Source organism: Microcebus murinus, chromosome 9 (genome assembly GCF_040939455.1).
Source record: "Microcebus murinus isolate Inina chromosome 9, M.murinus_Inina_mat1.0, whole genome shotgun sequence".
Taxonomy (NCBI): domain Eukaryota; kingdom Metazoa; phylum Chordata; class Mammalia; order Primates; family Cheirogaleidae; genus Microcebus; species Microcebus murinus.
The window spans coordinates 31,477,798-31,492,627 of record NC_134112.1 but is presented as its reverse complement, the minus strand read 5'-3'; the positions used below and the strand labels follow the sequence as shown (position 1 = coordinate 31,492,627).

At 34.6% G+C, this 14,830-nt stretch overlaps 1 protein-coding gene across 1 annotated transcript; it reads right to left on the bottom strand.

Annotated features, from left to right (window-relative positions):
- Positions 1-2,710: 2,710 nt before the first annotated feature.
- Positions 2,711-14,272, bottom strand: POLR1F (RNA polymerase I subunit F). The gene is made up of 4 exons (XM_012781006.3): positions 13,957-14,272; positions 11,871-12,012; positions 8,289-8,497; positions 2,711-6,942 (listed from the first exon to the last, which is right to left on the bottom strand). Exons 1-4 carry the CDS (start codon positions 14,208-14,210, stop codon positions 6,546-6,548), a joined length of 1,002 nt encoding a protein of 333 aa, XP_012636460.1. The 5' UTR covers positions 14,211-14,272; the 3' UTR covers positions 2,711-6,545.
- Positions 14,273-14,830: the final 558 nt, after the last annotated feature.

Genomic DNA, 14,830 nt, shown 5'->3' with positions numbered 1-14,830 from the left:
TTATTTACTATTGCAAAGGCAGAGGTTTGGAAGAGAAAGTAGTTTAGACCAAACATCTGAACATCTTTGTTTTTAGTAAGGAAAGCAAATGTTCACTGAGTTCAACATTTATTAAACTTTCCATGAATTGCCCAGGAGAAATGCCACAAATAGTCACATCATGTGCAGAATTATCCATTACTTTTCAATTTTGTTCTCACTGTATGTTATATAAAATATATGTTTAAAACTGTGCTTTGTATATTTACAAAAAGATATTCTTCTCAAGTGACTAAAGAATATTTTTTAAAAATATGTACTGCCCCCCCCATATATCAATTTGTAAAAGTAAAAATCAGAGGTTATCAGTCCATAATATATAATACAGCTAGAAATGAACAACTAAAAGACAGTAATTGAAATAACCAGGAAGGCTCTTAGAAATTTTAACAATATTCTTTTCAATAATTCTTTGGCCAACAAAAAAAAAGGACAAACTCAAAGGCAAAATTTCAGAGTATCTATAAGACGTGAAAAAAAAAATGAAAACACTACATATCAAAAGCTAGATAATACATATAAGATCGAAACCAAAGAGGAAGATTTTAGGGTCAAAAGCTTTAATTAGTAAAGGAGAAAGCTTGACATTAAATGGGAACTAAGAATTTAAATTAAGAAGCTAAGGGGGAAAAATAAACAAAAATATAGGATTTAGTAAAGAGTAAGAATTAATGAACAAAACAAAAACTGGTAAATAAAACCAATAAAATACACAGACTTTTAGTATGTTTGGCCAGATAGGTTAGTATATGAAATCAAATACTTTCTTATGTCAACAAGAACTAATTAGAAAATGTAATGTTAAAAAGTCCCATAAACAAAAGCAAGAAAGGTTATAAAATTCCTGGAATAAACTTAAGATATATGAAAGGCCTTAATAGACAAAAATTTAGTGCTACTGAAGGATGCAATAGACTTGAATGAATAGAGACGTTAACATGTTTATTGGCTAGGAAAATTAAGTATTCTACAGAACTCAATTGTCCCTCAATCTCTTAATTAAGGGCAATTCCAATCAAAGCCTCCAAGGTTTCTTTTTCTAGTTTGACAAAATTTATTTTTAAGGATATCCTGAAGACTGTATGCAAGAGATGAACCAACACAGCTTTGAAAATGAATAATAAAGGATACTTTCCCTAGATACCAAAATGTATCACAAAGCTATGTATATTAGTTTTCTATAGCTATTTGACAAATTATCACAAACTTAGTGGCTTAAAACAACACCTCTCAGGAGTCCACGGTTCTATCAGTCAGAAGTCTTGAGAAGGTGTCAGTGGGTTTTCAAGATTTTACTAGACTGAAATCAAGGTGTTATCCAGCTGAATTCTCATCAGCAGGATCTGGGGAAAAATCTGCTTCCAGGCTCATTCTTGTCATTGGCAGATCTCAGTCCCTTGTGGATGTAGTACTGAGGTCCCTGTTTTCCTGTTGGCTGTGGGCCACGGGTAGCATTCAGCTCCTCGGACTCTTGCCACATGGCCCCTCCATCTTCAGTAAGGGAGACTGCCTTCCACCAAATTCTTCTCATGTTTCAAATCTTTCTCATTTCCTCTTCTGCCACCAGCTGAAGAAATCTCTGTGACTTTAAAGGGCCATGTGATTAGGATAGGCTCATCCAGATCATCTCCTTTTCTTTAAGCCAATTGTGCTATATAACATAATCTAATCGTCAAGGTGAAATTCATCATCAGGGAGGACTAAGAGGGGAAGCTAAGGGGCCATTGAAAAATTCCTGTTACCACATTAGAATGATAAACAGCGTGTTGCTTTGTCAGAATACATAAGTGTATCAAGAGAAGAGAAATAGGACCATTTTATAGTATGTGCAGTGTAAGCTAACATAACTCTTCAAATCAATAGAGAAAATATGGACTAATACATAGTTTGGGGACACAGAGACATCATTTTAGAAAAAATTTCTACATCAAACCATATTCCAATTTCAGACAAAGTTTTAAATGTAAAAAGTAAAATGATAAAAGTACTGGAAGAAAATATGTAAGAGTATCTTATAATCTTGGGATGGGAAATAACTTTATAACTAAGATAAAATTCAGACAAGAGATTATTGATTATATAAAAAACATTTCTGAACAGCAAATGATAAAGTTAAAATATATGAGATATATTATGAAAATTGTTTAAACATGAATAGAGAAAACTCATTCTTAATATGTAGAAAACTCTTAAAAATGGAAAAAAATATCCAAAAGAATGATCAAAGACATGAAAAGAAATTCTCAAGATAATAAATGCACGGACAATAAAAATACAAGTGGTTCAAGCTTACTAATAAATAAAATAAATGTAAATTACACAATATACCATTTTCATCTCTCAGATTGTCAAAAATTAGGTTGGTAATTCTCCATGTTTGCAAGGTTGCCAACCAAAAATTGCTGATAGGATTGTAAATTGGTAGGAGTATAAATTGGTATAACTTTTTCTGGAAGACAATCTGATAATCTATATGGAAAAGGTAAACTGCAATTCCATTTCTAGGACTTTATATCAGGCAAATAATTATTTATACACACACATAGCCAATGTGTGTGAAGAGGGAAAACATAAATTACCTAAATGTTTATTAGAAAATGATACAAATTATACACTGAAATTCAATAACATTAAAAATAAGACCTCTATATATTCATATGGAAAAATATTTAATACCAAATGAAAGAGAATAGGTTCAAAGAGTATGAGTAGTTTAAGTCCATTTATATTTTAAAATACAGTATTTTCACAAATTCATTTAAGAAAACCTCTAAAACTACACATGAAATTGACAATAGTAGTTATTTCTGGGAAGTAGAATTGTCAAGTAGGTGTATGTGGTGGGGAAGGAATATAAAGCGAGATCAATGGCAGAGTGGGAAGATGTGTATACTTTTGCTACTGGAATTTTTTAAAGAATAAACACTGATTTTATAACACAAAATATCTACTTTTTGAAGAAATAAATGTCCAAAGATGATCCAGGTGGTGAATATATAAAGCAAGTTAAAGAGACCAAATTTCTGCCATTTGGAAAGTTTCCATCTAAGTTATCACTGACACATTAAAGGGACAAAAATATTTGAAAACCACATCATGTATAGGCAAAGCAATGCATGAATTTATTGAAACAATAAGTGAAAAAGTTAAGAATATCGTATCACAGGCAAAGTGGTACCATTCAAAACTGTGTTTTTCATTTATCAATTTAAAAGTTATCTATTAATGGTTTTGCTACACAAAGGACACACTGTTAAATACTGTAAATATACAATACTTAAGGCATAATCCCATCCCTCAGGAAACTTACTTGGTCAAACAAATTTGATCAAGAGAAAAGCTTTACAAATAGGTGAACAGTTGGAAACAATAATTCGGAGTGGTACAAGTAGAAAATTATCTAGTAAAGAAAAAAATAATTATGATTAGGAGCAAACACATTTAGCCTACTTTCATCTGGGAAAACTTTATGTGGAAGGTAGTGTCTGAGGTCTTTTCCATGAGATACTTCTGAGGCCTCTGGTAGGCTCTCCTGGAAGGCCACAGCTCTTTCCCTTCAAAATTCTGCTCATCATGCAACCAATTCAAACATTACAAGCTGCTTCAGCCTGCCAAAGTGGCACTATTAATGACCGTTTCCACAACACAATTCACACTTTCTGTATTTATCATCTACACTTAGTTGCACATCTCACAAAAACTGCATGCCCTCAAGAGTGGAAATTGCTTTCGTCATCCATGTATCTCCAGTGATTAATGATATATGTATTTCATCTATGCACAGTGTAAAAGCTGGTGAATGATAAGAATTGGAGAGAACGTAAGGGGTCCAGTCTAGGCTAGAGGGTTTTAGTAAGCAAATTCCAACATAAAAAGATAAAGGCCTGGTTAGTGTAACATGTGACAAATGTTTTGAAGACTATATGAAGGACACCATCAGTTTTTTTGGCATGAGAAAAACAACCAAAAAATTAAAGTTACTATATTCTAGGCAAGATGAATGGCCAGATCTGGCTTTTTAAAGCTATTCACATTGTAAAAAAGCATGAACAGATCTAGTTTCAAGTTTTCAAGTTTAGGATACGGTCTCCCTTTTCCTTCATAAAACACAATTGGCAGAAGTACTACTTGAAGCAAAATAAAAATATGTGGGAGTGTGCTTATTTTACTAAGCTACAATATATTTTTCCATGAATAGCATAAATTTGATAACATTTTTCTTGCTGTACAGTCATGGGGGGATACTATGGTTTCGATATAGTTTATTTGGCCCTGCCAAGTCTCATGTTGAAATTTGATCCCCAATGTTGGAGGTGGAGCCTAGTGGGAGGTGTTTGGATAGTGGGGACAGATCCCTCAGGAATGGCTTGGTGCCATTATCCTGGGAGTGAGTTCTTACTCTTAGTTCCCAAGAGAACTTGTTAAAAAAAAGTCTGGCCTATCTTCTTTCTCTCGTCATGTGATCTGCACATGCTAGCTCCCCTTCACCATCCACCATAAATGGGGGCCCTCACCAGAAGCAGATGCTGGCGCCATGCTTCTTGTACAGCATGCATAACTGTGAGCCAAATAAACCTCTTTTCTTTACAAGTTAGCCATCCTCAAGTATTTCTTTGTAGCAACACAAATGGATTAAGGGTTAGAATTATTTTACTAAAAATTAATTTCCTATATTGGCAAACATGATTATAAATATATATTCAAATTTTAAAATTTGAAGAAAGTATTTATTAAACATTTTCTGGGTATGCCATGATGTTAAAGCCTGATAATATAACTCTTTCAAACTATTTTCAACTTATACTTCCTGTAATGTAGCACTGTTCAAAGGAAAGGTAATATAAGCCTCATGAGCATGTACAATTTTTAACCTTTTTTTGGTAGAAAAATAAACTAAAAACTCAATTATATTTTATTTAATCCCCTATACCAAGAATGTCATAATTTCACCAATATAAAAACTCAGGTAGTTTACATTTTTTTGTACACATTCAAAATATGTTAATACATTTTATATTGATAGCATATCTTAATTCAGACTAGCCATATTTTAAGGGCTCAATACTCACATGAATTTCAATTATAACGAAAGACATTGGGCTAAACCATTCCATAATGTGGTACATCTACTTGTAGATAAATATGGATGCCTGCCATTCTGCAAACTGTGTATCCTATCATTATAGATTTAGATCATGATATGCCACTAGCAGAATTTATTCATCATCAAACATTAAACTGTGAGATCAGCACTATGTCTGGTATTAGATAAATGGCTGACACAGGGAATTTAATTCAGCCATTCAACTATATGCAGATAGTAACACAAGGAACAGGAGTAGATAATCCTTTTTCTTCACAGCACCTGACACAGTTAATAATTTTCTATATTTTCTTAGATTGTGTGTGTGTGTGTGTGCACGCGCACGCACCTGCATTTGTTTCTCCTATGACAGGCTCTGAGGAAGGAACTACATCTACCTTGCCTGCTATTATATCCCTGGGCCTTAGTAGAATGTGATACACAAAGCAGATGGTCAAATATCTGCTAGATGAATGAATATGGCCATGCATTGATTATCTACCTCAGTTAGCTTGTCATTTCATTACTCAGTATTTTCCAATTAATCAAGACTCATTCCACACTTTCGCAATGAAAGCAGTGCACAACTGTTTTCCCTTCAGAACAATTTTTGGTAGCCTATTCCAATCATCAAAAAGTTATGTGGAAATTTCCCACTAGTCAGAATCACATTTATCCTGTCTTCATTAGACTCTCCTCTAAAACACAACAAATAAGAACGATTGAGGCATAAATGAATGAGTACAAGAGAGCAAGCCTTTCCATCAGCATCTTGGACTTAAAAAAGAAAATGACACACATGCACCTGGGAGGAAAGAATAGTAAATATTGTTTCCCACCACACAGTCAGTAGTGACATGGTTAAGATCTCTGGAGACTTCATAAGCTTCTTTGGCTAATCATTCAAATTAAATAACAGAAATACTGTATTAACATGATAAAAGAAAAACCTAAAACTGGTAAATGTCCTGAGTTTTTAAAAAAGCAAAATAAAACAGCATGGAAATGACTAAAGGTAAAACCTATTACAAATCAAATCATATCAAAACCCAAAGTTAACTCATTCTTTAATGATATGAATAATATTATAAAGTTCTTTTGCTAATCTTGAGATTGTAGAAATAATTTTATGTAGAGGGTAAAACCTGAGAGAATATAAGGGTCAAGAGTGAGAGCAGCTCTTACCTTTTTATTATGTATAAAATAAAATGGTACTTTAATAGTCTTGGTATTCCCCAAATTAATTTATAGTCAGTTTTATAATATTTAGCACACAGACCCTCCAACTGTTAATCAAGTATTTCCTATTTTGTAAAATACCGGTATGCATAAGCATTTCATATTATTCAAAACATTTACTCATCCATTATGTGTAAATCAATCTTTTAAAAACTGAACCATATTTACAATACACTAAAGAAAATTACTTTTCCCTTTTCTTTTTTGGTGAGGTAAATTCAGCCTCCTCATTGTGTTTTCTTTTCTTTTTTTTCTTTTTATGGTCACTTTGGTAACCACTGGAGTCACTGCATTGAAAAACAGGGTCCTGGTCCTGATCTTCCTGGTGCTTTTTCTTCTTCTTCTTCTTCTTCTTTGGCTCTTCCTCACAGAGGCCATTGACATTATTAGTAATCTGCAGGTCTAATTCTTCCTTTGGGGTGTCATCTGCAAAATTTGCTTGCTTTATGGTAACACTGTCCACTTCATATGTCTCTGGGTCTTTCTTCTTTTTCTTTTTCTTCTTTGGAGGCTTTTCAACAACTTCTTCAGTGCCGGTTTCTGCTACTTCTTCAGAAACTTCTGAGCTCTTAAATTGTAAACTGTAAATTAAAGTTTAAAGGAATTAACAGAGCAATAAAGACAAACAACAAAATTAGATCAAGAATATCCCAATGTGCTAAGATTCTCTAAATAATGACAGCAGTACAAGACATGTAACTATGGCATAAATTTCAAATATTCTATTGTTATCCTTCAGACAACTGAAATATCTACAGGCTATTGAATATTAAATTCAACAATGTTAAATTTAACATTAAATGTTAAATCCTTTGGTTATAAAGTACTTCTCCCAGACTGTTTTTGCACATAAAAATGGCATACAAATCTTGTCAAAACATGTCTTCTAAATTTTGGTTTGGTTTGGTTCAGGAAAATTTGGTCACTGAACATTAAACATCATGACACCCAGGCTTCTTAGCCAAACCACTAACACTTTAGAGAGAGAAAATATGCTTCTGGTATGTATCAAAGTAATGGAGTTTCCTGTCTGCTATTTAAATCCTGCTTCAAATAGTAGTCCATTGTTTTACTTAACCTATACTGAGGCAGTGTTACTTTAAAGTTGTGAATTATTTTTATACCACTAAAATAAAAATAAGAATTGATGAAGTAGCTCTCTCTCCAGAACTGTATGGTCTTATATACTATGAGTAGGCACATGTAACTATTTAAATTTAAGTAATGTCAATGATATAATTTTCAAATCTTAGATCCTCAGTCACACTAGTCACATTTCAAGTGCTCAATGGTGAGGCTACTGTAACTATGCACATATGGTATATTTCTACATTAGTATCATCACAGAAAGTTCTATTTGACAACTGTTCTAGAATGTTAACCCATAACCTTGTTACTTTAAGGCAAAATCTAGAAGAAAATTTCTAATATGGGCAGTATTCAAAGAATTACCATCTACCCAAACTTGGCTCCCAAGGAAACAAGCTCAAAATCAGAGTGATTCTTACAAGAATTTTAATATAGAATAATATAGAAATTAAAATATCTACCTGGCACAGATAAAGATACTCAAAACTTTGTTTTTTGTTTTAAATAATAAATGCAGGCTAATAGCAATATAATTGTGCTTTCAGTAATTTCAAGTTCAGAGAGAGGCTTTTAATTAAAAAAATTAACAACAAACTAGAAAATACTCAGAAACATTGAATTATTAAAATACAGACCAGCTAGCTAGACATATAGCTTTAGAATATATATTTGATGCATTGTTATAGATTAAGATTATTATTAATATTGATTTTATGACTTGGAGGCATGAATATTGCTATGAATAGATTTTTTTAAAAGAGCAGTTTATATTCTCTAAATTCGGAATTAAGTAGAAACAATGAAGTATTCAATGATAATTATATGATCATGAACTAACCTGTTGATATTTAGTTTTCCCCGAATGCAGAATACTCCAGCAGCATCTGAGTCTAAACGAAATACTTCAAACTCTAGTTCATCACCCAAGTTTATCTGCAGGGTTTGCCACTGCTCAGCAGACAACAGCTCAGGTTTAGGAATGGAAGCATTAAAACACCCGTGCACTAAACAGCCAATGTGGCTAGAAGACACTTTATTAACTGTACCCTGGGAAGAAGAAAGAAGAGTATAACATTAAGAAAAGACTTGTAGAGTTAAAAGGTGAACTAAACTTTATAAACTTCAAATGGATCTTCAAAGAGAAAACATCAATTAATGATACAATTTAATATGGAAAAAGTTTACCTCGATTAAAACGTACCACATGTCACACCAAAACATACCTTTAGAACACTACTGAGTTTTTAGAAAGCTCAAACTTTATTAAATGAGTAATTGCACATCAACTGTCTAATTGCATAAACTACTAATCACTACCCCTTCCCCAAGAAAACTTTTCCTCATTGTAGGATTCCTTGGGGAATAGATTATTGCTGTTTAACCACACTGAAAGCAAGCAAAAAAAAATACTCTGATATAACCTACATGTGAAAAGATCTCAAAGCAGGAATCATATGCTTTTTATAACTGGGATCCACATAACATTTCTGTAAACAGACTGGATTTCAAAGCTTAAAAATGCATTCTTTAATGATTCAATTTAGCACGATGTAAGTAGTCCTATTAGAAGACAGCTTACCCTTTATAGGTAAATCTTGAACATGCCTATTTTGGCTAAAACACAAAAACATTATTAAAAGCTTTAAAACTAAAAAAAGAAGTTATGTGCTATATGATTTTAAACTTAAAAATAAAACTTTCCACAAAACTTATTTTTCACCTCTAGATCAACATATACAAGGTATAAAACTGAAGACCATGAAACATTAAACAAGAAATTCACATTTTCTGAATCATACGCTTCTAACATTGACATATAAACAGTGCTGTTTAATATCAGCAATCCTTTACACACATGACAGAATAAAACTTCATCACCTGTCATGATCAGGAGTCTGGTGTCCCCATCAGTAGTTTCTGGAAGGTCTAAATCAGGCGTCCTCAAACTACGGCCCGCAGGCCACATGCGGGTGTTTTTGACTGTTTTTTTTACTTCAAAATAAGATATGTGCAGTGTGCACAGGAATTTGTTCATAGTTTTTTCTAAACTATAGTCCGGCCCTCCAACGGTCTGAGGGACAGTGAACTGGCCCACTGTTTAAAAAGTTTGAGACCCCTGGATAAACTGTGGTACATCCGTAAAATGGAATATTATTCAGCAATAAAAATAAATACGTTTTCAAGCCATAAATAGACACAAAGGAATCTTAAATGAAAACTGCTCAGCAAAAGAAGCCAATTTGAAAAGGATACCTACTGTACAAATCCAACTATATGACATTCTGGAAAAGCCAAAACCATGGAAATAGTTAAAAAAAAAAAAAAAAAAAAAAAAAAAAGCAGTGGTTGCCAGGAATTAGCAGGGAGATAAGAAGAGAGAAATGAATAGGTGGAGCGCAGGGGATCTTCAGGAGGGTAAAACTACTCTGTAGTATACTACAATGGTGGACACATGCTACTATACATCTGTCAAAACTTGTAGAATGTACAACACAAAGACTAAACTATAATGTAAACTATTGACTTTAATAACAATGTATTGATATTGGCTCAAAAACTGTAAAACATGCACCATACTAACACAAGATGATGTCAGTAATAGGGGAAATTGTGTGTTTGGAGGGGTATACATGGGAAATCTGAACCCTCTAACTGAATTTTTCTGTAAACTTAAAACTGCCATAAAAATGGAGTCTATCAATTAAAAAAATCAATGAAAGAAAAGTCTTTTGAATATATGAGTCTGGAACAACTGGATAACTACACAGAGATGCAAATGAATCTCAAGGCCTACTTGCGATGCAAAAGGCAACTACATGCAAAAAATTATTTAAGAATGATCACAGACCTAAATGGAAAAGCTAAAACTAAGAGCTTCTTGAAGTTTACAGAAGAAAATCTCTACCACCTGGGTATAGATAAATTTCTCTGATAGGATATACAAAGCAACAGCCATAAAAGTATAAAATGATAAATTGGAATTCATCAAAATTAAAAGTACTTGGTCATCAAATGATACCATTAAAAGTTAATAGACCAGTCACAGACTGGGAGACACTATTCACAATACATTTATCTGAAAAGGATTTGTACCAATACTAAAAGGAACTAAAATTCAATAATAAAAATACACTTAAAAATGGGCAAAGTACTTGAGCAGACCCTTCTCATTGAAACACATAAAAAACTGCTCATGAGAGATATATAAATTAAAATCATGAGATACCACTGTATGACCACCAGTAAAATTAAAAGACTAACAATACCAAACTTTGGCAAGGATTCACAGAAGCTGGAAGAGTTGAATGGAAAATTAGTCTGACAATAGTTTATCATAAAGTTAAACACACACATGTACCCTGAGACCTAGCACTTCCACTGCTAGTTATTCACTTAAAAGAAATAAAAATGTATGTTTGCAACAGATTTATTTATAATAGCCCTGGACTGGAAATAATCCAAATGTCCTTCAGTGAAAATGAATGTTATTTCCAGCTACATGTTTATATTTGCAATAATAATTTACACAAAGCAGATGGAAGTTAAGTTTAGCAATTCTAGAGTACAAATCTACTGCCAACTTTAATAGTTTGGATTACAGTTCCCAGTTTGGCAGGTAAAAGATACTATTTCCATTAGTTTAGTATTGAAAAAAAAAACTTAGAAGTGCCTTGTTGATTTTGTCACAGTGAAATATAATCTACGTTCTTATTAACAGTATTAAGGGTTAATCAAAAATTCTTATCTATTAGATTAAGTTTTTAGATTCTTATGTATTAAAGTTTTTCTTTATTACCTAGAGAAAAAAAAACCATATACACACGCATGAATATACATATGCATATGAAGATAATATGTACACATACACAACACTGCCAGGGGAAGAGAAGGGCAAGTAAAGAGGATAAAGGGATATGTTTCAGTAGATTTCATAGCAATTTCTGCATCAGGTTCTGAAAAACTGGAAGACCTTCCACACAAGGCCTTCATTTCCTAGGTACAGACTGGCTGCCCTATCCTCGTTCATTCATTTTCATTATCTACCTGGCTCCATAACCATTCGGACTCTTGTTTTGCATAATGCTATATACTCTTTCAATCCTTTATAAAGAAAAGGTATTTGTGTGGAATTGAGAAATTTTAAAATAACAATAACTGATTATTTTCCCTTAAGATCAATGTGGTACTAATACAAAGAATAGATGGGACATATGTTTTGTGCATGCATATGTTTTAGGAGACTGAAGTTTAAAAACTTACCTAGGTTGAAGGGACAGAAACTAATATTTTTACCTTTTAAAGTAATTTTTATTTACACACAATAGCAATTTACTTCAAAATATATATAATCTCTTAAAGTTTTCAAAATGACATGATTATATAATTACACAAAAAAAGCTAGAAAAAATGACATACATACCATAAGCTTCTGCCCTGGTTCAGGGCAGAAAATAACAAAATCTGCTTCAATGTTAAGATGAATATGTCCTTGATCATCATAAATATCTCCCAGTTCACCCACAACCTTGATGTTATCATATGCAATGGGGACACCTAAAAGACTGTAAAAGAAAGAAGATAATGGTATCTTTTATTCTCTTTTAAACTAGGCCATTATCATGCTAATGTGATTAGATATTTGAAGTATGCAAAAAGCATATATCTCCTAAATATTATCACCATGTCAAAAACACAATAGCATATGATTAGTCTGAAACAAATTTAGCAATTCCATTTCACAAAAGGGTTCCAGGATGTTGGCTAAGTTAAAAATGATTATTCAAGACAGGTACTCAGAAATGAAATGCCCAATTTATGCATAAGCAATAAATCGACCCTTCCCTATTTGAATTCTAGTTATGCTAGAAAGGGAAATAATAAGAGTTGGCAAGGAAAATGTTTGTGTATTTCTGTGAATATGACTGACTCACCGGCAGTTTTGGTATTATCCACCATTACTGAAATTCTGTACTTGATGGCAGGCATATAATAAGGGAAGCATTAGGGTTAAAGTGGAAGCCCCTGAATATGAAAGCCAATGACTTAATAGAGAAAAATCCCAAATGGCAACTGTTGCTAGTAAATGGAAATGTTAAGAAATACAACTACATCATTTATTAAGACCTGACTCTGACACTTTAGTCTACAGATTTCAGAGTCAGGATTAGGGGGCAACTATTTTTCAAAATGCTACTTACTAGTTCTTAAGGAATTATAGCTACTAAAGAGAAAGACCTGGTGGCTTCACTACCACATCCACTACTTGTTGGAGAAAACCTCCCTGACTCCCCTAGGCAAAGCTAAAATCATTCCTCTACTCCTATAGGTCCCCATGTACAACTTTATCACTGCTTTTAATCTTAATCTATTAAATTTTATTGAATCTACCTGTATATATGAATTTTAACACACCACTGGATTAACTGTCTTAAAGCTCCTTGAAACAATTTTTTTTTTTGTTTTTATATCTCAAGTCCCTGGTATATAATATAAACACACAACAAGCGTGTGTTGGTGCTTGGAGGAAACTATATTCTGGACATGATTGATTCTTACGATGTTTGTGGTGGTCCTGTTTCCACTGAAAAAGTGGTGAAAGCTTTGGATACTGTACCTAAAGGATACTCACGTAAGAAATTCCTACAACTTCTGAAGGTTCATGGAATTTATGAAGGGCAAACATTACTCTTTAAGGAATCCATCCACTCTAGTTTTAGAGCTCTTCTTTTGAACCAAAATAGTCCCGAATAATACTAAAGCACATCTCTCTATACCCCGGAATTACGAGTTTTCATGTCACTATTGAATATCTTAATTTAAAAGCACCAAAAGATTTTTTTTCTCTCCCAAGAGCAATACACTCACCAGTTCGAATAAATAAACTCTTCAAAATAAAACAAAACTAATGGTATTTCCCTCATCCCCAATCATGACCAAGAGAAGAGAATCTGGGGAAATTACCAGGGCCAAAACAACAAAAACTGCCCTTCATGTTGTACGATTAAACAGTTGTACTAATGCTTTATGTGCAATTTTCTATAGCATGAAAGAGAGTGTACTGAAGTACTGCATACCAAATTTCCATTACCAATGAGAAAACATTATCTGGAAGGGGCCAAATGTAACGTTCGATGCCAAGCACAACTGGGCCTACTACGCCTGCAGACCCCTGTTCTATACTTCCTCATATAACAGGGTACTGGCGCGAGATTGTCCACTCTCTCCGCCGACACTTGAACTTCACCTTTAAGTTTTCTTCCCTGCTTATGCCAGTGACCCTGTACATATCTCTACCAGTGCGGTACTGCCTTTGAGGGGCGGATCGTGACTCTAGAATCCAGGACTAAAAACCCGGGGGGCCGGTGCAAACTTTACCATTCACCCTTTTCCTGCTGCGCCATCATCTCATCCACCCACTGCCCCTTCCAGCGCCCCAAAGTAGGGGAGGCAACCCACGTTATGTCATTGCCTTCTTGGAGAAGAAAAAGTTAAAAAGACCTTTATACCTCTCGGAATAGCGCAGGAGCTCCGCATCTAGTTGCTCTCGGATGCCGGTGCGTTTCCTATTAAGGTAGCGAGGCGACAGAGCGATGTGCCTTCGGTGTGGCCCGGCCACCAGGCAGGAGTAGCGACTATTCACCAGCGCACAAGCAGCAGCATAGGTAGGAAGCTCTAGGCAAGGCAGGACGCCTGCCGATCCTACCAGGGACCCGTCAGAGGCCGTATTCGGCCGCAGCGCCTCTGAACAACCCGCAGCCATGCTGCTTGTCAGGTTTCCCACGGCGCGCGCCACTGACGTAACCGCCTCTACCTGGACGCCGAATTTCTACGTCACCCATCAGCTACCACGCCCCTAAGAATTTTCTCTCCTCGAGCTGCATTATGCAGGTCTGACCAGCAGGGGGAAACCGCATTTTCGCGCTTCGAGGACTGGGGAGCTCGGGGCTTGTGGTACGTATTGAGCATGCGCGAAAGCCAATCAACTTGTCCTAAGCGCGGGCAAACGTGTTTTCACAAACGTCCTCATTGGATTTAATACGTAGCTGGGGGAGGTTCCCACTTTAATAATTTCCAGTAGTAAAGTGGTTTGGTAGAATTTTTCAAGCTAGGATTGTACAATAATAAATCAAATAATTCTTATGGAGTGTATTTTATGCGGTGAACCCAATCGTAAAAAGCAGCCCAGATGCCCCAAATGCACATGCTGAAAATAAACCCACTGTTTCTCTCCAATCCGCTTCTCTCCTCATTATGCAAGCGCTAAATGAGGATGTCCTACCACTGCTTCCCAAGTGGCTCAGCCCAGCTGTCACCCTCTGGCCTCTCTTGTACCGCCAGAGCAAATCAAATCAGTCCGAAGGCCTGTGTTGTCCAAAGCGG

What these genes read in the sequence shown, in the direction of transcription:
- POLR1F (XM_012781006.3), bottom strand. Translation starts at nt 14,210, where the DNA reads ATGGCTGCGGGTTGTTCAGAGGCGCTGCGGCCGAATACGGCCTCTGAC. An exon ending in CTCCTGCGCTATTCCGAGAG is followed by an intron (nt 12,013 to 13,956) that starts GTATAAAGGTCT and finishes TTTCTTTTACAG; the next exon opens with TCTTTTAGGTGTCCCCATTG. An exon ending in AACCAGGGCAGAAGCTTATG is followed by an intron (nt 8,498 to 11,870) that starts GTATGTATGTCA and finishes TCTTCTTCCCAG; the next exon opens with GGTACAGTTAATAAAGTGTC.